The sequence below is a fragment of the Mercurialis annua genome, linkage group LG1-X, assembly GCF_937616625.2.
Source record: "Mercurialis annua linkage group LG1-X, ddMerAnnu1.2, whole genome shotgun sequence".
Lineage (NCBI taxonomy): Eukaryota > Viridiplantae > Streptophyta > Magnoliopsida > Malpighiales > Euphorbiaceae > Mercurialis > Mercurialis annua.
Genome location: NC_065570.1, coordinates 52,740,437 through 52,764,706, shown reverse-complemented (window position 1 = coordinate 52,764,706; position 24,270 = coordinate 52,740,437). Strand labels below are relative to the sequence as shown.

Sequence of the window (24,270 nt, the reverse complement as noted above, 5' to 3'; positions counted from 1 at the left end):
CAGAATAAGATGAAAACATAACTTTTAGACCCTAAATTTTTATTACAGTTGTTAGTAACTTAGTAAGGATAAGAATTGCTATAATTTTGTTTTAAAAAAGTGAAATAAGGTGAATTTTCAAAATAAATTAATAAATATTAGAATGATGATTTCTATAACTTTCTCTTTAATATTGGTATTTATAATTTTTTAAAATCAAAATAGAATTTTAGCTTTAATTTTTTTGTTTCCTTTTCTTTTTAAATATTTTCAACATTATTCATCGTATTTTTCTAAATTATTTTATATTGTCCTTTTCAATTATAAATGAAAAAAAAAAGTAAAATGTATTCATCACGTCCTTTGCCAACACATTAAAAAATATTTCATAATATTATTACATATGTGAAAATTTTAAATAACTAAATTATATTGTTAATATTTTAATATTGTAGTAAAACATTGTTGGCTTTGTTTACAGATATGTGGTGGAAATAATTTAGAAAAATTATTTATTAAAGTGATTTTTTATATATAATTAAGTTTGCATCGACAATTAGACAAATTAAATAACATGTAAACAATAAATTTAATCAAAAAGAGAATTAATTGCAATAGCTTAAAGAGAAAATTAATGTTATTTTTATTACAAAATAATTAAAATAAATTGTGTAAAATATTAAAAGTTTCGTGATAAATGTTTTCCTAAATTATTTATACCACACTTTCATAATTTTATTTATTTATCTAATTTGAGTGTTTGCAATTTTCAATTTATTTTGACATATTAATCTATAATTGTCATACCCATTTTCACAAGTTACAATTTAAATAACTAATTATATTAAAACTTGATAATAAAAATAATTATTAAATTTATAAAAACAAAATAAATTATAATATTCCGCTGCATCGCGCGGATAATATGCTAGTTATTTATAATTTGAAACATTAATTTATAAAAATATGCTAACAAATGTTCGGACTAGATATTTTAGCATTCACATTTATATTTTCATTTAAAGACCCTTTGGTATTTAAAGATTAAACTTTTTAAATAATATGTCACCATGTGGAAGTTGCCTAATTGTTAAAATATATTTTTTCTTTGAGAAAAAATATTTATCTATTTTTAAGATAAGGGTAATAATTAAATATTTTTCAAATGGTCAAACTTCCAAAAAAAATGCCAAATCTTTGTTAATTATTACTGAACCTCTCAAAGTTAGTAGATATAATCTGTTTTTGCATATTATATTTTTTTTATAGCTTTTTAAACCGGTTTAATTTTTTATTGTGATTAAATTTTTTTATTGCGACACAATATGTAAATATTTAGAACTTTATTGCGATTTAATTTTGTAAATTTTATATATATGATCGTCATATTGATAAAAAAACCGGTTTGGTTCAAATTTGATTATAAAAATATATAATATGTAATAAATAGTTATATTTATTAATTTCAAAAAATTTAAAATAAAGGGTTTGGCCTTTTGCAATTGTAGTTTAGGATGCTTCATCAATATGAAGCTTGTAGATAAATTTTTAGGCAAGTTCCAGATGGTGACAAAGTTGATTACGTGATGTAGAAATCAACGGCTGTAGAGAGAGTGTGAGATAAGGATACAGCTCACACCCCATTTCTATTACACTTTCTTCTTTCCACTGTGACCGCTTGATGTTGTTTATATTTGGCTGTTGCGGTGGATATTTGACACGTGTACTGGTTGGGAGACAAGTTGACGTCAGATTGTAGCTAATTGTGACGGATGATGTGGAAACTGGAAAGATTAAATATTGATATTCTTAAATATCTTATCTTTTCAAAGATGTGATGGCCACGTATTTCTACTACATCCTTATCCGGTTACCTAGTATTCTAAATTTCGTGGAACATGGTTTCAAAAATACTACTCAGTTCTCGTTTAGAAAAGGAAAAAAAATGGCCATATAAAATTTGAATCTAAAATAAAATAAGACTATTATATACATATATTGGATATTTTTATAAATAAATAATAAAATTGGATATCGTATAAAATAAGAAAAAGATGATAAAAATGATATAAATATTTTAGAAAAAACAGATATTTTGTAAATAATCCCATTTATTTATCATAAATTTTTGAAATGATATAAATTTATTAATATATTAATCGTATAATCTTGTATGAAATATGTTAAATTCTATATGAATATTTTAATTTTTTTGATGATTTATGAATTATGAATTTTTATTAAAATTTACTCAACTGAAGAGATAAATAACCAATTATTTTAAAATAATGACTTTAATCCACATATTAGCAAAAAAATTAACCGTTTTTTTTTTCAATATTTTTAGATAAACTGTATTTTTGAAAATATTTTACCATTTTATGGATTTTTTTTTGATAAATAATGGTGATAATATTAGCACTACCACAAGACGTGGTAGGCAAAAAAGAAGAGCCCTAAAATTTCGAAAAGAAATCTATGCAACGAAATACATCGTTACACTCAAAAGCCCCAATTATTTGTTCTGAAAGCTAATCTATATATCGTGTTATATATTAGACCTTTGTCACAAAATAATTGTGATACTAAACGAGATTGAGTGATCATTACACATCGAGAAATTATGTGGCAAGATACATTAAATCCGAACAATTAGGAGTAATTAATGATACGTGGCTACAAGAATGTCATTTTAGGATTAAGAATCAACATCAATTATTGAAAATTATTATACTATTAGCTAAAGAAGTCCACAAAGTTAGCCAAGGTGTTTTGATTAGAACAATTGTACTACTAATATATTTGGATTGGGACACTAGTCCCTGTGAATCATTTTGAAGGGTTCATAAGTCAAAAATCACTATTAAAACGTGCAATTATTGATAGTTGAGGAGTTTGTCTTCTAAATGGATAACTTGCAAAATAAATGTCAGACTGCTGATTAGACGTTAATTGTCTGACTAGCATTCAAATAATTAAAGAGTATTTGACGCATGTTGATAGCTTAAGAGTTTATAAAGTAATTGATAATGTGTGCTCATAGGCATATCTCGAACTCCATATATAGTAATAAGGTTAGACATACCTAATAGCGTCCGAATAGGATAAAGATTCATATTCTATAGCTGGTATAGTTTGTTTTTTAAGAATAGCTGATATAGTTTGAATGGGATTATTTGGCCATTTTCTAGATATTTTGGAAGCCTTCTAAATGGTACCATAACCTTCTAGATTAATGACGAGTTGCATCCAGATAAAGGAGTCCGTGTTCGGATAAAATAAGATATTATATGAAATATATGGATAATTCGGAGTATATTTAGGTCAAACCTTAAGAGGTTTGGCCTTGATAGGCGAATTCAATAGAATTCGTCCTTGAGAGGCGAAACCATAAGGACTTAAAGTTGCTTCACTATTCTTGATAGGGTTCAGAACGGTATTAGACCCATATGCTCAATTTCCATCAATAATTAAGGATGTAAATGAGTTGTTTATTTGTAAGTTATTCGAAATGTAATTCGATTCAAAAAAATTGAGTCGAGTTGGAACTCAAGATATTCATATTTAATTTCGAATTGGGTCCAAATATAAATTAAATAAGATTGCCTAGCTCGTGAGCCTGAATGAGCCTTTTATATATTTAAATATAATTTATTTTTTATTATATTGACTATTTATATTTTAAATTTTTTGATATATATCATATCAAATTAATTGGTTGAATTCTATATTTTATAATGGACAAAATTAAATAGATATATGTATATATAATAATTTTTTGATAATAAATTTTATTTGTAGTGAATTCAAGCGAAAGTCGAGCTTGAATAGCTCAGATATAATTAGAATTCGAAATCAAATTTGAAAATTCAAATCTAATCAAGTTCGAACTCGAGTTCAAACATGTATTCCACATTTAAATTCAATTTTGAGTTGACATTTCTATTGGTAATGAACCGTATGCAATTTTTTGTATGAATAGCTAATTCTTCTAGATTTGGCCAAATAACAAATTTGATTCTGGTCAAGCTACTATGCGCGTTAATAATTGTATCAGTTTTAATAAAATTAACCAAATAGTCGATAATTCAATTTTACACCTTTTAAATTTTTTGTTATTTAGTAAATCTAGTTCCACTAAAAATTAATAATTGAAAAATTCAGTTTGGTTTAAATCAAACCAACCAAATGCTAATAGATGCTAGATTTTTGCCTTCACCGTATCTGTCTCTAACAAATTAGAGCCAAAAGCGCAGTGTCAGTATAATTTCCGGTCTGAAGAACACCACTGTAATACAAATTTATCACATTTCTATTGATTATTTCAACCTCCAAACAAAATAATCAGCTTACCAACAATTATAACTAACAGAATTTGTCAAAGTGAAGCTAGATTTGCTCGTAAAAAAATTTTAATTGGGCATATATATTTATTCTGACATGAGATAAACTTTAATTATTTTCGAGACGTTTTTCGAATAGTTACATCTTAAAGAATTTCACTCGTAGCCACGAAATTTTAGTTAGTTTTCCAAGTCAGCAAAACAAATACTATTACTCTTACAAATTAACTTGCAATCATAGCTAGTCCTTTTGTTGCTGCCTCCAATCCAATTTTTTATCAAATCAAAAAGAAATTGGAAAAAGGGGTGAAAAAAGAGAGAGCCCTAATCTATTTGTTAGAGACTGATGAGGAATTTTTTTCACATTGTTCCATTTTTTACTGCTGTAATTCTTATTTACCTCTCTACTACCCATAATTTCTTTCTTCCTGCCAATGCAGCCAATACAGGATTGGAAAGAAAGCTTTTGCATTACAAAGAAAAACTTGTAGCATTAGATTCAGACAAATCTATTCTTAAATTTGCAAATCCAAGGCTTGAAAATGCCTACTTTGCCCTCCAAGCTTGGAAGAAAGCTATGATCTCGGATCCGAAAAACCTGACAGCGAATTGGGTCGGATGTGATGTTTGTAGCTATACAGGAATCTTCTGTTGGGCTGCTCCAGACAATTCTTCGATTCAGACAGTTGCTGCGATCGATTTGAATCACGGAGATATTTCCGGATACTTAGTCGAAGATTTAGGGCTCCTGACGGATGTTGCGATATTTCATATTAGCTCCAACAGATTCTGTGGAAGGGTAAAGAATAGTATAAGAAACATGACGTATCTTTACGAGTTAGATCTAAGTAATAATCGTTTCGCAGGGAGGTTTCCTGATGTGGTTCTTGAATTGCCTGATCTCAAGTATCTCGACCTTCGCTTCAACGAGTTCGAAGGAAGCGTTCCGAGGGCGCTTTTCGATAAACAGCTCGATGCTATACTTATAAACAACAACAGGTTTCATTTTCAGTTGCCTGATAATTTCGGTAACTCGCCGGTTTCTGTTGTTGTTCTTGCAAACAACAAATTCCGTGGATGCTTTCCGGGAAGTTTCGGAAACATGTCGAAAACGTTATACGAGTTAATCCTGAAGAACAACGACTTGAGTTATTGTTTTCCTGAGGAAATTGGGTTGCTTAAAAAGTTGCAAGTTCTTGATGTAAGTTATAACAATCTGATGGGAGAATTGCCTGAAAAAATTGGAAAAATGAAGGATCTGGAATATTTAGATGTTTCGCATAATTTTCTGTCAGGAAAAATTCCTGAGAGTGTGTGTTCGCTGCCGAAGTTGCGGAATTTCAGATTCGAGTACAATTTTTTCACCGGAGAACCGCCGGTGTGCTTGGAGATAGAGGAATTTGATGATCGTAGGAATTGTTTGAAGGATCGGCCAACTCAGAGATCTCATTTGCAATGTTCAATTTTCCTGTCAAAACCTATTGATTGCCAAGCTTTTAATTGTCAGAATCCTTATAACCCTTCTCCTCCTCCACAATCATCACCTCCACCTCCACCACCACCACCACCACCACCACCCCCGCAAATTTCACCCCCACCTCCTAAAATGTCACCGCCACCTCCGATATATTCCCCCCCACCACCCAAATCGCCACCACCCCCATCACCTCTACCATGCAGTGACAGGAAACCACTACCATCACTGGCTGCTATGAAATTTAATGGTCCTCTTCCATTAATCGTTGGAAAACCATATGCGTTTGCCTCACCACCACCACCACCACCGCCGCCGCCGCCTCCTCCGACGACATTTAATGTTCCATTTATACCAATTGTTGGAAAACTATATGCATCTCCTCCGCCACCACCGCCGCCAGTTGAGTAGTTAATTCATTATAGTGATTTATAAATTTCAGTAGTTTGGTTACTTGTCATGTAGTACTATCTTTTGAACAAGTTAAAGAGAGAGTTTTTTCGAATCTTAAGTTGGCTTCTCTGTCATCTTTTATTTGAAGTAGACAAAAAGAAGATGAAGCTATAGATAAAGAGTACTAATTTACATGAAGTGATTGCAAATGGGGGTGTGCATGGTTTGGCTCAGTTCTATTTTATTTAGTTTACAAAATTTTAAAAATTATATGTGAAAAATAAAATAAAAGTCTGTTCACATCAAATTTTTATATTATTTTTTATTCAAATTATAAAAATTTATTATCGGTTCAGTTGGTTCAGTTTGATTAATATAGATTTAAATAAAAGTTAGATACAATAATTAATTTATTATATATTTCATATAATACTGTATATATATATTTTTTGATCGATTCGATAAACTAATAATAAATCACAATATAATACCATACTTTTTAATTATTCAAATCCACTAATATATTTTGACTATTTTAACCAAATTAGAGTAAATTTTAATTTAATTTATTTAAATCGGATTAATGAATTGATTCATTTTTTTATCAGTACCTCACAGGGTTCAAATATATAATTCACTTATTGACTTTTCAAAAACTTATATTTCAATTTTAATTCACTAATATTAATTATAGATACTATTATTCTCAATAAAAGTTAAAGTAATTAAAAATATGGTATTTATGTATCCGATTTTACGATAATATCAGAAGAGCTCTTTAGCCAGCAAAAAGCCTCCATAATAGAAATCGTGTCTGCTATCCTTGAAGAGAAAGTAGCTGGGAACGTATTCAGTACCATAAGATCTTCCCACCCCTTCTACATCTTGCAAACTGCAGTTTGATAAAAGGAACAAATCTACCGATTGAAAATTTTAGCTCAGTCACGGACTATATTGTTCTTCTCAAGACGTTTCCCGACTCTGCTCAATCAATGCAAAACAATCTATCAACCACTTTATTTTCAGGATAAAACAGCCAACAATCAGATTAACACTGCATTGTATAGTAATTAATCGTTCTAATAACACCCGTCTAATTGATAAAAAAGAATCCAGAGAAAAGTGAAACTGCAAAAACTGCAATTGTTTTTTTTTCTTCAAAAAATTGTACTATAAAAAAGAGGATGCAGTGATAAATAGAAATAATGTAAGACGGTAATAAATAAAAACAGTACAGTAATATAATCATGGCTGAGATCAGGAAATGTGAAAAGATAATCTCTAATTCCATGGACCCTGCATTTATCCTTTTGAAAAGATAATCTCCAATTTCTCTAAAAATATGTTAAAAAACATTCCTTTCGGGTTTGTGCTTAGGCGTTTTGAGGATCCCCAGAGAGGATGAGATTGACCGGGGCTCATGATGGAGCAGAGTTGAGAAAAAGATAACTATAACTGGCAGCCAACAAGAATAGAAATCAGTAAAAATGAAACGTCGTCAAAGCTCTCTCTGTTTGTTTCGTCCGTGCTGCATGTATTATGTAATATATAAGGAGTTATTAAATTATATTGTACAAGGACCTCTATGAATAATCGAAAATGTATTATCTTATAAGTTTAGCAAATTATTAATTTGGCACGTTATCCCCGAGTCAGGACCAACCAAAAATATTATCTAAGGGAGATTATTAAATAATCGAGTATTAATTAATGGAGTTTCAACGGTAGTATGCAAATAAACTAGTGTTAGATCACTAACCTCTTTCAAATGCCAATGAGCATACATTTCCACATCTGGACTCCCAGAGATGATGAAATCCAATGCAATAGTATTATCATTGCCTGATAATTTAAGGATGATCATGCGATAGGTAATCAGCAATTTTCCTGACATATTAACAGAAATATTTTCTCAGTAATTTTTAATGATATAGTTTACAGTCATTGAATGGGAGATAAATCTTTTCAGCAACTTTTACGAGTTTACAGTCATTGATGGATCTGGCTATACATATTCAAATGTTACAAATGTTCAGCATCACTCCAAGCTGATTGTCCATGGACCCTGCATTTTTCATTCCCAGTAAACGCAGTTGGAAAACAGGGGAGGCACACTAGCCCATAAGCACAGTATTTGAGAGACAAACTTGTCAGGAGTTGGACAGAAACTAAATATTATAGCTTACCTTAACAGAATTTCCGAATTGAATTGGCGAAGTCTGTGTTTTCTTGTTTCTGTTCATTCCCCAGCTAGGGATACGGCAAACCAAGCATTGGAGATGATGTAATATGCCTCCATAGGTGAACAGACTCCAAGCTCCATAATGCAGAACCTAAACTAAAAGCTTCTCGAAGGGCCGAAGGCTCAAAGCACGCGGGTGCAGGTTCCTACTGATATGATGTCAGATTGATTGCTAATAGTAAAAAGATCAAAACTTCCAAGTCTCGCTCGCAATACCAAACCGCTAGACAGGATTCAGGCTGATGAAAATCTAATCACCTTTTCAATGGCCAAATCAAAGAAAACGTGGAAAAGGCAGATTCTCTACGGATTGATGATTTGTTTCAGGAGGTAAAGATTGGAGCAACCCATTATTAGACAAATCTTCCAAGCCTTTGATATCCTGTTGCAAGCGGGATACATGAAAAATGGCGTGCTCAAGAACTATAGGGTCATCAGGGGGATTCTGCAGAAGAGTAAGTAAAGCCCGCCGATAGACTTGAGCTGACAAAAACGGCCTTGCAAATTGTCGATTTTTGCATAAGATTGACACCTTGATGACATGCTTACATAGATTTCCCAACCTTGACCAAGGACAGTCACACAGAGAGAATTCTGTTCCAGGATTCCAAAGAGTATACACAAAAGTTCTGTCGGTTTGAGAGATGACTTTTGCAAGTAGAAGATTTTGCTCATCTAACATCACATCAACATCAGAAATGTGCAGAGCCTGATACCAAGCATTAGTTAAGAATGACTCATCCCTCACATGTGCGAAATACCCAGTTTCAACACTGTATTGGTCTAACCAATATGAAGAGTGAAATTCAGTTGTCAATGTGTGGATCAACCAGTCAGTTCTTGTCCAAAAACTAGCATTTTTTCCATCAAAAAGATAGGATTTCAACCTCATGTGGTAAGATTCAATTGCAGCCAAGGGCTCTATACAAGCCACAGGTAGAGATCTTATGCCATTAACCCACAACTCTGCAAGAGGGAAGTTACGATCAATGTTCAAAACTATAAAAATGCAGTTAAGATTTTTGGAGCATAATCCGAACTTATCAATATAATTTTTGAAGCAACTATCATAGCAGTTAAATATATGTTTTGTCAACATAATTTTTCAAGTTTATAGTTAATTATGTTTTGTGCAGCCAAACTTCGCAAGACAAAGCAAACTAAAACTCAATCAAGTCCATATAAATGTTCAAAACAAAAACTGCAACACCTATGCCATAATCAATGCATTCTGTTATTTTTTTTTATGCCATAATCAATGCATTCTGTTATTTTTTTTATGCCATAAATCAAGGTTCTTTTAATAACAATAAAAAAGCACTGATTTCAACATTAATGTTGCATGTAAGAATAACTTATTTTTGTATTGAATTTTCACATATTGGACCAAATATGCTGTTCATGCTATGTAATAATACAATGCGACATAGAAACAGTAGAAAAAAATAAAGAAACAACTACCAGTGCACACCTAGATTGATAAGAAGTCTTTCGACAGTTCCACCCGAAAAGAAAATGCGAGATCCCTAGTAGATTCCATCAAGCATAAAGGAGACACAAACCTATATATGGTAACCACCTCCTCTTGAAGTAATCTATAAAGACACTTTGATCAACGTACACTTGCATGAATTCTTCAATTGCAGTTATAGCATTTGGCCAACTTCTTGTAGAATACAAAATCCAGCCCAAGTGCTTAAACATCTCACGTTGCACATCAACGTTGCAGCATTTCTTTAAAAGGCTTCTTATCCAAGAACGGCGAATGTTCCAGGTGCATAATAGTACCCGGCACTGAAAAGCCTCTCTGCAAACATGAATGACTTTGCATGGATTCAATTTTTAAAGTAAAATTCATGAAAACGAGCTTGAAGTGGCCCGGCTAAAAAATTACCTTATGACAGAAATGTCGAGCGAAGGATCATCTACTAGAATGGCACTTGGCCTCCAACTGGGATCCTTGGCTCGGATTCTTTCAGCTAGAGAACCCAGCCATTTGTGGGTAGCTTGACTAACAAATGAAGAGGTAATAACCCAAGCAATCGGAATTGCATTTTGAGATGAATCAAAAATGAGAAGAGTACAGAGAGGACACTGTAAAAGATGGAAATTACTATATAATTATCAAGCATCATTTTTATAAACCTACGCCAAAAGTGTTTTCGTGCATTGAACTAATACCTGCTAAACTTTTAGTGATAATAGTTTTCAGGTCAGATATCTCATCAACTAAAGAAATTTGAAACTTGTAGTTGTTACTTGTTAATAACTGAAACTAATGCGACATTAATGATCTCGGCAACAAAATGTTCAGAATCATAGAGTGAAAAGAGGCTTAGGGTTGAAACTTCCACAATTCATTGTGACCACATTTTACCATGATAATCACAACAGCTCCTAAATGCACAAAAGACATACTTTTATGCTGAAAAGTACATTTTCTCTCAAAATCACAAGCAGATTAACATAATTTGGAGAAAGTAATAAGAAAGGCTGTTCTTTCAGTTTTGAGCACAATCTTGTAGTCCAGGTATCACAACCTTGTAATCTCAACTCATTTCTATATGCACTAATGGTCCTTGATCTACTATACCTATGTTGAGATGCATAGATGATTAAAGAATTCTAAGCTTAGAAGTTAGAATTACACTCATCATTTTACATGAAAGAGGGAAAGATAAAGATTGCACAATACCTTAAATTTCTTCAATCCAAATTTTGAATGAAATGCTACAGAACCACTATGCCCATAACGAAGCATCTGCTGCAACTGCCAATCTGTCTGTATTCCCAGTATAAATGAATCTAAACCAGAACTATCTTGGAAGAAAAAGACATGCTTCTGGTGGCGCTGGACCCACATTTTTACACTACAAATGTCATTTGCATGCAACTTGTGAGAAGAATTTCGGACGACTCTCTCCATGTTACGAACATCATTTCGAGTCAGAAAGTCATCACGATTGTGGGGGCCACCATGTCCTTGAACAATCTCTGAATGATGCTGTATTACATTGTCCAAAGATATTCCAACGTAAAGCAAAGACAATACTTTCTGGCGCAATTCTTCTGAAATCCTTGGAGCATACATAGCTCTTGTCCCTACAGCATTGAGATCAAGTATTCCATGGCAAGGGGACCCTGTTTTATCCACATGTTGTCTCTGATTGTATATGACAAGAGCCAGGAGAGGGCGGGTGTACAACCGTTTAACAGTAAAATGGCAAAGGCAACCTCGCATCATATGGCGTCTTCCAGGCCTGCTCCCCTTACCAGTTGCAGGTTTGCTGCTTGAGCCATCCCCTATACCAGACTCATTATCACGGTAGTCTTCAGGACCATATGAACACCAATATCTGAAAATCAATATAAGTTCTAAGACCAATCTAAATTATGATGATACAGAATTTCTTTGCAAAGGATTTTTTATTCAAGAACCGTATGTATGAGTGCTAAGCTTCAGAGGAAAACTAATTTTGTCCTGCACAATATGTCCTAATTGACCAGTGACCATAGCCCAAGAAGTTCTTGGAAAATAGCATTTTCAAAAGTTCAGCAGAATCATTTTGTGCATTGTTTTTAGAGTAAAAGTAGAAAAATCAGAATGTGCATTCCAAGAACCAAACACAAGTCTGCGACTTACAGTGTATATTCAAGATAACCATCAACCCTTGGTCTGCTGATGCTACCTTCAGATCTCTTCCTCCTTGACTCAACCCGAAAGCTAGCAGGGCATTCTGCATTTGAAGATTCTCCTTTAACAAAATCTTCAACTCTAGAGTAAGGGATAAGAGCAATGTCGTCGCCACCTTGGCGGCCACCATCCACCTCTACCCATTTAATATTTTCTGCAGAAAACTCTGCATAAGGAGGATCTTGCACCGGAATATTAAGAATGTCCTCCATTCTTGGCATCTACAATATAAAACAATAACAAAATCAAACACTTTTAACGCAAAGCAAATTCAACTCGAAGAAACATGACTGCTATGGAATTTTATTTCTTGTATTCACTGCTAGGGTTTGTATTTACACAGCAATCCTAATGGCATTGCTTTGAACAGAAATCATGTGCATTTTTACACTTTCAAACAAGGGAAATCAGAAATGTATTCAAATTAAAACAAACATAATTAATTTAAGAACTTCATAGCAAAAAGATTATTGCAATCATATATTCAAAATTGATTCGATAACAAATATTTGAAGAAAAAACTAAAATTGAAGGGAATAAAATATGGACAAAAACTACAAGAATTGTATGTAAGCACTAAAATAATCTTTTTGAGCTATGAACAAAATAATTGCATGTTAGGAACATTTAAAGAAAATAAAATATTTTACCTTTAGCTTAGATTCTCGGCTCTTCATGATATGGCTACACTCTAAAATCAGTTGAATTGAAACTCAGAACCCTAATTTTATCGTGCAAAATTCATTTAATAATAATAATATCAATGAATTTGTGGAATTAAAAACAATCGAATGCAATTAAAGGAATTTCGACAGATTTTAAGCTCTGTGTAAGTGTTCATGAGAAGTGAACAGTGATCGGATCATCGCCTGGGAGTCCAATTATCAAAAGGTTACCATGATTCTCGTTTATTTACTAAAAAAACCTTATCCTCGAAGTGTCTTGCAAAAGGTACGGATATACCCTATAGCGCTACCGTACAGAATATAAAGCCCCTTAATTCACTCCGTTTTCAAATCAGTACTTTGGCTAACTTTGTCAATTCTTTAGGTACGTCTTTAGGGTTTAGGATTCGGAATTTGAGTCAAATGATATTAATTCCGCTCATTTAAACAAACTAGTTTCGCATTATGTGCTATGCACGTGGCTCGTAACGTAACTCGTCAATGAACATGTTAATAATTTTTTTATAATTATATCAATTTTTTTATTTATAATTAATATTAAATTAGTTAAGAAATTTTATAAAAATGAATATAATATATTCGGTTATTAAATTTTTTTCCATACTGAATTTATTCTTATTTTGGTTTCATAATAACCATAATTAAATAATTAACTTAATTTTATCAATAATATCTTTAAAAATAATAAGATAGAAATTTAAATAATATTATATTGACCCAAATACAGTATTTTAATTTTATAGTTCAATCAAACTAAAAGATAGGTATTCCTACTAATTTGGAGACAATTTAGTTATTTTTTGCATACTAAATTGGAGATAATTTAGCTACCTATTCTAATTAGGACTTTAATTATAATAGTGATTAATTAAATAACTAATTAATTAATGACTATAAAACCTTTATTTAATAGTAAACTGAAAAGGATTATTCAGTAAATTTGTCTGTCCCCCCCCCCCATCCGTGCTTTTATATATAGTATAGATATAGATATAGATATAGATATAGATAGATAGATATAGATTTATGTATTTAAAATGGAACTGTTTAATACTCCCTCTGTTTTAATAGATATTTTTTCATCCTAAAACTCTTGTTCATTTCTAGTAAATTAACAATCTATAAATTTGTTCCCCCATATTTTTCCTATTTAAAAACCACCAATAAAGTAGTATTTATTGCTATATATAAGTAAATGAAATTTTTGGAACAAAGTTTCAATTCACCCTCTCAACTTAACACGAAATATCAAATGAGTCATTTTTGAAGGAAGTGGATCAAACTAATCCGCACACATTGAGTCAAATCGTGTAAACCGACCCAACACATTATCGATTAAAATGTTAAGTATACCGTATTAGTTATTTATATTTAATCCACTTAAATAAACATGTTAAACATATCGTGTTGCTAAGATTCATATTCAATACATTTAAATAAATAATGAAAAATCGTCGTTTTAATGTGATGCTATATTCAACTCATTTATAATAAATTAATTAAATCAATCGTGTTATTATGATATATAATCAATCCACCATATTAAATATATTGTATAAATTAACACACATAATTGTTTTAATTTTTATATCATATTTTTAAAGGCCCTTCTATAATGTGTATCGAAGATTCACAGACATAGCCTAAGTATAGGGTTGACTTGCTGCAGTAAAGAACAAAAGCAACACATAAGAAGTAGAAACTTTATCTCATTCTTTACTGTTAATTAAACAAGAAAGGTTCCCATTTGGATGTTGATGCTTCTATTCATTCATTATCGCCATCCATTTCAATCTAGCTTCAACTCTAAGCATACTATTTTAGCCTTTATAATTTCACAACTTTTTTATTTGTCCAATAATTTCACAACTTTTTAATTATATGCTTAGCCTTTAAAATTGTATTCTTTTTATATATTCCGGGAGAGAGCGCTTGTGTGAGGAATAAAACTCACAAAATTAATAGTTTGAGTTACAATTTGTTGGTAGAATTGTATGATTTTACAAAGCCTTTATAAATTTCAGTATTTTTCATGCACAATTTATTTTTGTATAGTGTCAAACGAAAATATTTATGTGAACCAAATTCGCCGTATAAGATTATCAACCATCTATTTATCATGTGACACGTGGCGTTAATAAATATAATAACTAATCAATAAATATCATATTAATTAACTTTATTTGCCTCTCATCATGAGTGGCCTCTCATGAATCAAAAGGTTAGTCAACTTCCCGATCCTTGCCGCTACACACACTTCTATATAAACATAAACATAAACATAAACATAAACATATTCTCTCTGCGAATATCACGAAAATGGAGTCCCAAACCCAACAAACCTCCACTTCCAAATTTCCCACGACCATTTTTCACAACCTCAAACAAAATTTAATCTTCAGATCAAAATGGGCAGAGCTCAATGGCGCAATGGGGGACTTGGGCACTTTTATACCGATAGTCTTAGCGTTAACACTAGCCAGTGATCTCAACTTGGGCACAACATTAATCTTCACCGGCATATATAACATGATCACCGGAGCTATCTACGGCGTCCCAATGCCAGTCCAGCCCATGAAATCAATTGCAGCTGTGGCTGTATCAAACAGTGCAGAATTCGGCATCCCTGAAATCATGGCCGCCGGAATCTGCACCGGCGGGATTTTATTCGTTCTGGGCGTCACCGGATTAATGAAATTGGCGTACAAGCTAATTCCGTTATCTGTCGTTAGAGGAATTCAGCTGTCACAAGGGCTAAATTTCGCAATGACGGCGGTGAAATATGTTAGAAAAGTTCAAAACTTTTCAAAATCTAAATCTCTTGGAAATAGGCACTGGTTTGGTTTGGATGGGTTGGTTTTAGCCATAGTTTGTTGCGGTTTTATTATTCTGGTTAATGGTGCAGGTGAAGAACAAACTGAGACTAATTCTAACTTGGGTGTTGTTGAAGAAAGATCAAGAAGAAGTAAAGTGAAGAAATTTATTGGTTCACTTCCTTCAGCTTTTATTGTGTTTTTGTTGGGTGTGATTATAGCGTTTATAAGAGATCCTAAAATAGTGCATGCTATTAAATTAGGCCCATCTTCTATACAAATAGTGAAAATCTCTAAACAAGCATGGAAAAATGGGTTTATAAAGGGTACAATTCCTCAACTTCCATTATCCATACTGAATTCTGTGATTGCTGTTTGTAAACTGTCAGCAGATCTTTTTCCGGGTAAGGATTTTTCGGCAACATCGGTTTCGGTGACGGTAGGGCTCATGAACGTCGTGGGTTGTTGGTTTGGTGCCATGCCGTGTTGCCATGGTGCAGGTGGGCTAGCCGGTCAGTACAAATTTGGGGGTAGGAGTGGTGGGTGTGTGGCTCTATTGGGTGCAGCCAAAATGGTGTTGGGTTTGGTTCTAGGGAGTTCGTTGGTTGTGGTTTTGGGTCAGTTTCCGGTTGGGGTATTAGGGGTTCTGCTGTTGTTTGCTGGAATAGAACTGGCCATGTGTTCAAGAGATATGAATACAAAGGAAGAGTCATTTGTTATGCTAATTTGTACTGCAGTTTCACTTGTTGGGTCGGGTGCTGCACTTGGGTTTGTTTGTGGTATGGTTGTTCATGTGCTTCTTAAGCTAAGAAATTTGCAGAAAGATGAGCTTACAATGTGGATTCGTAGGAGAAGCCAATTGCAGCCTCAACAAGTGTGAATGAGTGTAATTTAAGTTTGAGATCCTAATGATAAAAAATGCTGCTGTAATAAATTAATAATGAGTTTCATTCTTCAATTTTGTGTACAGCAATGAATTGCAGCATATTATGGATGACTATGTAATAATCCCAACAATTTTTGTTCTTGGTATATTTACAGAAATAATTGTACTATATGCTTTCTTTGCAATAGTTGCTCTCGATGAGGACAACGTCATCTTCAAGCTCAGATTTCTGCTTCAGGAATTTAGGAGACCAGAGACAATTACATTTTTCTTTCATCCGAAAGGGTTCCCTCCGCCAGAATGAAGAGAATTTGGAGCAGAGGATGAGGGGTATCCGCTTGAAGACATGTTCGGTGGACCAAAACTCCCACCCTGTCCCCTGCCATCAATACAAACAATTCTAATTTTGCTACATCATATCAGGATGACAGGATCCCATATTCTAAATCAACTTGCATGGAAATTTTTACGGTTTTGGTTTTATATTTTGACATTTCATTTTTATTTTTGAAAACGCTTTGAAACCTTAAAAGTTTATATTTATTAGACTACTATTACAAAAAAATCATTTTGTGTTTCTTATTTTTGTATTTTTGTTTTCCAGGTTTTAGAATATGAACACATTTTATGAAAACCATGCATGTTATCTTACTTTTTAGTTTGCAAATAATCAATCAATTCAAAATTTTAAACTGTTAAGTGAGACTTTAACTATAATTGTTGTAGTCTAATTTCTCAGCGTGCAAAAGTCTAATGAATTTAAAGCGTGAATAAATATAGATTCACCTATTTTACATTTGAATATTTAAGTAATAAATGGAGTCGCCAATAATTCTACATAACAAGAATAGTTATTCCAGACATCATTTGTGTTGTACCAATTGCACAACAAACCAATGAAGTGTGTGGATTATTTTTATAATAATTATACTATCACTTATAGCGGGATATTTCAAACCATCTTTATCGACTTGTTGTACAAATGACATTGAAGTATGCCATAGCGTAGTCCACCTCGAGGAGGACTAATGAGGCAGTGAATCATAGCATAGTAAAAATATTAAACATCATAAATTTATATTAATATGGTAAAAAGAAGCTCCTTTAGGAGACATGGATGCATAGCAAAACAATCAAGGAAAAAAAGTCACCTGGCATTTGGCATATTCAAGTGTATTTGTTGTTGCCCCATGTATGCACCTGATGGTTATAATTGAAATTAGACAAGAACGGTGGTTTGTTAACTAAAGGCTTAATAATGACTAATAAAATTCAAAATTTCTTAAATTACAACCTAACCTTTTAATTTTTTTCAATTTTACTCCAATTTCAAATGTTATTTGCAATTATGCCTCAATTTAAGTTGGGCGTGTGCCAATTCTTACATAAACTGTCAGCATCATGTAGCTAATAAGGGATAAAGTCAAAATTTAGCTGAAGTGAAAATCCAAACCGCTGAAATTTATGTCACTTTCAACCAAAAAAATTATTTTTATTTGATCCTAAATTTAAATTTTGCTTTATATATATTCCAATTAATCAAACCAAATTGATTTAATATATATTAGATTATATTTATTTATAAATTGGAATATATGATATTTAATGACAAAACTAGAAAACAAGAAAAATATGAAGTTTGATATACCAGCAGAAGCGGGTGATGGGAAGGAAGAAGTCTGTAAAGGCATTGCAGACGCATAAGAAGGTGCTTGATTCGCCATTAAACCTGAAGAATTTGTGTCAAAACTTGAAGTTGGTGATAAGGCCCCAGGAGCTGACACATTAGGCACTGCTACCCGCATATTTTCCATGGATGGGAACTACATCACAGTCGAAATCAACCATAAAAAATCCATTAGACGCCTGAACCTGAAGGACGAATCAATTTCTACCCCACTCATAAGTTGAAGCAACAAACAATGGGATTGAGAGCATGTGTTCCTTTCTTAATAGTAAACATGATATTGTTCGGAAACGGAAACCTGAAATAGGAAACGCTGAAACGGGAAATGGAAAACGACATATTTTCCAAGAATATGTCATAAATATAGAGTTTTGGGTTTTAAAAAGCCTTTTAGGAAACAAAATACAGAAACGTACGTCTCACCAAGTTTCCGTGTTGCCCAAAATTATCATCCATTAACATATGGAGAGGCTTTAGCATAGCAAATCATATAATAAAACTTCATGACTCGCATAATATAAGCACGCATCATATTTTCCATACAAGTTTACTTCCTAATTCTCTTCTTCACCATTCTCTAATTAACCAGTTATTCTGCCTACAGCAGATACATAATAAAAAGGCATGTTTATGTTATGCACATGAAATAAAGATTGTAGATAGAGTATACGGTGTGTGCTGTTTCGTACCTGTGAAACTTGCATTGGATTTGTATTGTGAAGATCAAATGGGTTGCTTGATATAGCTTGGGGTTGGTGGGGATATGGCTGCATGGGCTGTAACAAAAACAAATTTTAGAAATTTTGGTTTCTTTAATATTGTAAAAAGAAAACATAAAGCTTATTGCACTTTATCGTCTCGTCATAAACTACCATTGCCTTGGGATAATATTGAACGTTGTATCCCATTCCATAAGGAGCAGCATTTTGCCAACCTGGTGTAGACCCTGGAGCTGATGAATAACTTGCAGTGAAAAGGTCCTGCAGAGGATAAAAATTCATAATGTGAATAGAATGAGAAAAATATAAAACAATGCAAGGCAAGGCAAGACAAGCACCACTGGAAGTTCCTGTCTTCCAAAAGTTTTTGTTTCCATAGAAAGATGCTGAGATATAATCCCCCTGTTGGCGTCTTGGTCTGCTATTATGATGTCTGTAGAAGGGTGCTCGGCAGAAGCACTAGAAGATCCTTGAGCATTAGCCATTTCCAATGAACTCCATTGCTGACAATTGCAAAGGTAAAGAACAATGTCTATGCAGGTCAGCAGGCATATACACAAGCACAGGGACATATGCCTCAACACATGTCCTAGTAAGAACTAGAGAAATGAATAACTGGATACTTGGTAACATGATCACGCCATTGATTACTAGGAGGGAGAGGAAAGGAACACCTAAACAGCAAACATATGGTTCACATATTTGAAATTGAATATTAAGGCTACTTAATGTTTCAGGGAATTTTTTTTTATCCGAATATTATAATTTAAAAATACTTTTAAAAGGTGCTCCGGAATCCATTTTCGTTTGATATAAGAGGTTATTTTTCTACAGGTTAAGCAACTATGTCTCTATGAGCTCTCTCAAAATAAAAAATCTGATGAAACTAACCTACTCTTCTTTAAACAGACTAGAAAAGGGAAAACTTGTCAGACAACTCAGTTCGAGATTTTTCTCAATTTTTATAAAACTTGAAAGCAAAAGGCGAAATCTAACCTGGTTATTTGAAGCTCCATCTGTTGTAGTGCTACTCTCTTGTATGGTAGATAAACCATCTGCAGTAGAAAATACAGAAAGTTGATATTGCTGTTGCCCATTTGAAAACTTGGAGGTAGAGTCTCCCAGAATATCAGGCACAGCTTGTGGACTAGTTTCACTAGAAGGTTGCGAGGGAAAATTTGCGGGAGATGGAGTTGTTGTATCAAAAGTATCAAGTAATGACAGTGCTGTCTCCACCGGTGCGGTTGAAGAAACACCACCATCGAAGAAGCTCTCTCCAGATGCACTAACAGGTAAAGCTGACAGCTGTCCCATGGGTGAAACAGATGAATCATTGATAATTGGCATGTTACCTCCTGAAGCAGTTGCAGAAGCACCACTAACATCTGGTAATGCCAACATCTGCCCCATTGATTCGGTTGGTGAAACAACAGCTGCGGGCATATTTCCTGGTTCTACTGAGGGAACAGACAACTCATATAACAAAAATTCCAAAGTATTTGGTTTTGGAGCCTGTGGTGCCTCCTGCTTTTTGGAAGATTCATCAGAGTTGGAATTGCCTTCATTACTAGACTGATGATTTTCCTGTATTTGTGGCGCTGCTGCAGCATCGGACTTCATGGAATCGGAAGCCAAATCAATCAAGCTTTCTGAAGTCTGATTTCTATCTAGTATTGCTTTACCTTCAATAGATCCCTTGCTGCTGGAAGATGCAATAATCTGCAACAAGAAAAAAAATTGCTAGATGAAGCTTCTGTTGCCTTTCAGAATGCGCTAACAAATGCTCCAAAACCAAAACTACCAATATTAACAAAGTGCAAGTTGCAAAATTCAAGTAAGTAAATTGATAAGTAATGCAGTTAATAATTCCTGTTTTCAGAAGAGTGCTCATACAAAGAAGAAAAGAGACCGATAATGCTGAAACTTTTGAGAATTGCACCACTGACTAATCTGAATTTGCCAGTTTTTATGCTACCTTGACTGAATCCCAACGGAATATAAAATACTTTTATGAACCAGTTCACCGCTCATAGGAGTATGAACGTTCATAGGAGTATAAACGTTCCATTTGTAATCTGAAATGTGGCGTAATTGGATTAAATCTCCAACATTTCAGATTATAAATGAAAAGTTCATAATCCTACATATTATAAAGGCTTAATCACCAAAAAAAAACCACCTTTTAGCCCCTTTTCAAATGCACCCTGACGTTGTAATTTTGTCAGTTGCACCCTAATTCGCACCTTTGGTTTTCAATTCTACCTCAAGTACTAAATTGATCTCTTTTTCATTTGAAAAAAGTTAAAATAAGTCATCCATTTTTAACTTTTTATGTGGAAAAGAATTCAAACGAGTTCTTTATAAGGGTTTTTATGAATTTTTCCCGAGTGAAAAAAGTCCAATTTGATTTTGAGGGTGGAATTGAAACCAAAAGGTGCGAATTAGGGTGCAACAGACAAAATTACAACGTCATGGTGCAACTGAAAAGGGGCTAAAAGGTGAGGTTTTTTTGGTGATTAAGACTATTATAAATGGGTACACATAAAGATTTCTCAAAAGTAAACCATTTGCAGTTCACGAAAGATAATAGTTGAAATTGTATATAACAAATTCTAATTAGGTACCCAGCACTAACGCACCTGATTGCGAGCAGAAGCGTCATTTTCTTTCCTATCAGCTGCTTTAGAGCGTCGACCAATCTGCAGACGTGGAGCATTCTCCCCTAATATATCTTGAACAGGTCGTATCACTGGAGAGCTGGACCGATCCTTATTCTTTCTGTAATCAGGTGACAAGCACCCAATTGTGGAATCTTTATGTGAAAACCTATGGTTATCAGAATCCTTTCTGCTTCGAAAACCATCATCCCGAAATCTGTCATCAACAACTTCAAAACGAGCAGGACTTTTCTTGAAACCTCCAGATCTTGAATTTTCTTGCGAATAACGAGGACTTCTTCTTTCATCATAATAATATTTTATATTCTTGTCATCATTTCTTCCACCTGTATGAGATCTCCGTTCATGTCTGTCCTCATAACTAGGACTCCTTGAGCCACCACTACTATATAAAACAACCTGCCTGTTTTCATGAGAATCATCCTTGTCACCCTGTATACGAAACACAAGAATTTCGACAGGTGTATAGAAGTTGAGATAACAATGGTTAAGATCATAAGAAATTGACAATAAACACATGACAAAGCATTTGATTACCAGTTTTAACCTTGGTAGCCTGTCATGACCTCTGTCACCAGAATATTTCCTATCCACATAAACATGCTTGATAAAATCGCGAAGCCTATGAAGATTACTGGAGATAAACATGTACGAATCAGAAACACAGTGCTTAATCAATTCTTGGTACATTTTAAGTTCTAATTAACATAAAATGTTGCAGAAACAGATTAAGAACCTGCCATCAGGATAAGAATTACGGTGAGGATCCCAACCTTTGAAGTAAATTTGTTTCGCTCTCTGTCAAAAACAAAAAATCGACAATGGAAAACATGATATACACAGAGTTATGAAGAATTAAATGAGCAGAATACCTCATTGCCTCCAGCTTGAAGAGCACTAACTTCGTCTGCATTAAATTTAGCCATCGAAACTGATTTAACGCGATGAGTGAATTCTCGACTGGAAATTTATACAAAATAACGTTAGTATATGTCTCTTACTTGATGAATTAAGACATAGTTAATTAGAGGTTATAATCAATAGTCTAATAAGTTGATTCATCAGAACTTACTGTACTCCGCTACAATTAGTGCATACAAATGTCAAGAAAGTTGTGCAAACATATTGCGGCCCCTGCCAAAATTAAAAAACATTTACATTGGTCAATCAGATAACAATTTCACGAAACTGACAGATAAATGAAATCATAAAGCAAATAAGAATTGGCGAAATGAAATTTTAGCTCCGAATTCAGGTCCTAACGTCTCCGAAAAGGAATTAGAAAATGAAAAAAAAAATATGAGGAATTACCAAGCTATTGCAATTGATACATTTTCGATTCTCAGGAAGTTTCAAAAGACCGCGAATTACCCTTTCAACTCTCTCTTCTTCTTTCTCCTTCTTCGTCATTTTTTATACAACAACAATAACAAGAAGAAGAACTATTACAAATGAAATGATCTATTATCGAATCCAAAAGCCTAAAAGAAAAAATACCAATAAAATAAAAGAAAACTTGAGATTTAAATGGAAGATTAATAAAATGAGCAGAAAAACCCTAAAAATTTTGAATTTGAATTGACGAAACGAATTTGGGTATGGAATTAAAGGATTTAGAGAGGGACAAGTAACTTAAGAGAGACAGAAATTTATGGAGGGAAAATTGCCGATTGTAACGGTTTGGCCGTTTTTTATTCTGTTGATTATACGCTGCGTTTTGAGCCGCTTACTGTCTACTATGAGAAATTGACACTTGGCAACATGTGATTGATTCTCACCTTTTTTTTCTTTAAAATTCTTTCATTTGTCAATTAATTGACCAATAATTTACTTAAAAGAAATATTACTTTAATTGCTTTGATTACAATTTATAGACTTTCCTTTTCTATTTCTTTATTGGTAAAAATTTAAATTTGACAATAAATATAACAAGAAGATCTTTCCTTTTTCTGATCTATATTTATAAAATACTACAATAAAAATGCTAAAATACTAATTATATTTTTATTTATGATTTTGTATCTCCTACTAAAAATAATTTGCTGAGACAAATTGAATTACAAAAAGTTTTTTTAATAAATTTACTAATTTTTAGTATTAATATATTAATACTTAATAATTTATAGTTATAATTTTATTTATTTATATTTGATAAAGAAAATCATTTTTATGTTTTTCCTTTTATTAACATAACACTAGCTAATTGTTAAGTGATTGTGATTTTTTTACCTTACACTAATTATTTTACCGATCTATTATTAATAATTTTATTGGTATGACATTTCACTTTTCATTACATTAGATAAAAAAATTTACCATATTTTCTATAAACCTTAGTTACATGACTTCTTATTTTTGGTAACCTTTAATGAGAAAAAATTATTCTCACATCGTTTTTGGTAATATTACACTATTTTAGTTAATGATGATTAATAATTCATTTGATTTGATTTGATTATCATTTACTCCTATAAATGCAAATTGCTAATGAGTAACGGTTTTTGCATATAAATGCTAATTGCTAATTGCTAATAAATATACATTAATGTTAATTTTTTTTTTATTTGCTCATAAATCCCTATTATATATACTTATATTTTTATTCTTCTTCAATCTCAAAAGCTACTAACTTCTCAGGTAAATATGTTATTTTTTCTTTTATTTACTATAAAGTTT

The 24,270-nt window shown here is 32.7% G+C and overlaps 4 protein-coding genes across 9 annotated transcripts; 2 read left to right on the top strand and 2 right to left on the bottom strand.

Annotated features, from left to right (window-relative positions):
- The first annotated feature begins 4,429 nt into the window (after positions 1-4,429).
- Positions 4,430-6,307, top strand: LOC126679806 (leucine-rich repeat extensin-like protein 4). The gene has a single exon (XM_050374793.2). It carries the CDS (start codon positions 4,669-4,671, stop codon positions 6,205-6,207), a length of 1,539 nt encoding a protein of 512 aa, XP_050230750.1. The 5' UTR covers positions 4,430-4,668; the 3' UTR covers positions 6,208-6,307.
- Positions 6,308-6,815: 508 nt separating this feature from the next.
- Positions 6,816-13,180, bottom strand: LOC126656803 (uncharacterized). 5 transcript variants are annotated; one of them, XM_050351434.2, is made up of 9 exons: positions 12,776-13,180; positions 12,075-12,346; positions 11,127-11,787; positions 10,326-10,525; positions 9,994-10,238; positions 8,376-9,397; positions 8,163-8,254; positions 7,949-8,076; positions 6,816-7,170 (listed from the first exon to the last, which is right to left on the bottom strand). In XM_050351434.2, the coding sequence occupies exons 1-6, from the start codon at positions 12,800-12,802 to the stop codon at positions 8,706-8,708; spliced, it is 2,097 nt and encodes a 698-aa protein (XP_050207391.1). In that variant the 5' UTR covers positions 12,803-13,180; the 3' UTR covers positions 6,816-7,170; positions 7,949-8,076; positions 8,163-8,254; positions 8,376-8,705. The 5 variants fall into 5 exon arrangements, with proteins under 5 accessions (XP_050207391.1, XP_050207381.1, XP_050207402.1 ...); XM_050351424.2 differs by having other exon boundaries at positions 8,169-8,254; XM_050351445.2 differs by having other exon boundaries at positions 8,201-8,254.
- A 1,892-nt stretch (positions 13,181-15,072) lies between these two features.
- Positions 15,073-16,582, top strand: LOC126665874 (molybdate transporter 1). The gene has a single exon (XM_050358810.2). The coding sequence runs from the start codon at positions 15,131-15,133 to the stop codon at positions 16,502-16,504; it is 1,374 nt and encodes a 457-aa protein (XP_050214767.1). The 5' UTR covers positions 15,073-15,130; the 3' UTR covers positions 16,505-16,582.
- A 116-nt stretch (positions 16,583-16,698) lies between these two features.
- On the bottom strand, positions 16,699-23,285 carry LOC126665873 (probable ADP-ribosylation factor GTPase-activating protein AGD14). 2 transcript variants are annotated; one of them, XM_050358809.2, is made up of 13 exons: positions 22,906-23,285; positions 22,667-22,728; positions 22,467-22,554; positions 22,331-22,392; positions 22,132-22,228; positions 21,556-22,026; positions 19,913-20,635; positions 19,255-19,419; positions 19,076-19,177; positions 18,887-18,973; positions 18,159-18,333; positions 17,662-17,710; positions 16,699-16,889 (listed from the first exon to the last, which is right to left on the bottom strand). In XM_050358809.2, the coding sequence occupies exons 1-13, from the start codon at positions 23,002-23,004 to the stop codon at positions 16,784-16,786; spliced, it is 2,286 nt and encodes a 761-aa protein (XP_050214766.1). In that variant the 5' UTR covers positions 23,005-23,285; the 3' UTR covers positions 16,699-16,783. The 2 variants fall into 2 exon arrangements, with proteins under 2 accessions (XP_050214766.1, XP_050214765.1); XM_050358808.2 differs by having other exon boundaries at positions 19,070-19,177; positions 22,906-23,284.
- Between the last annotated feature and the right edge of the window lie 985 nt (positions 23,286-24,270).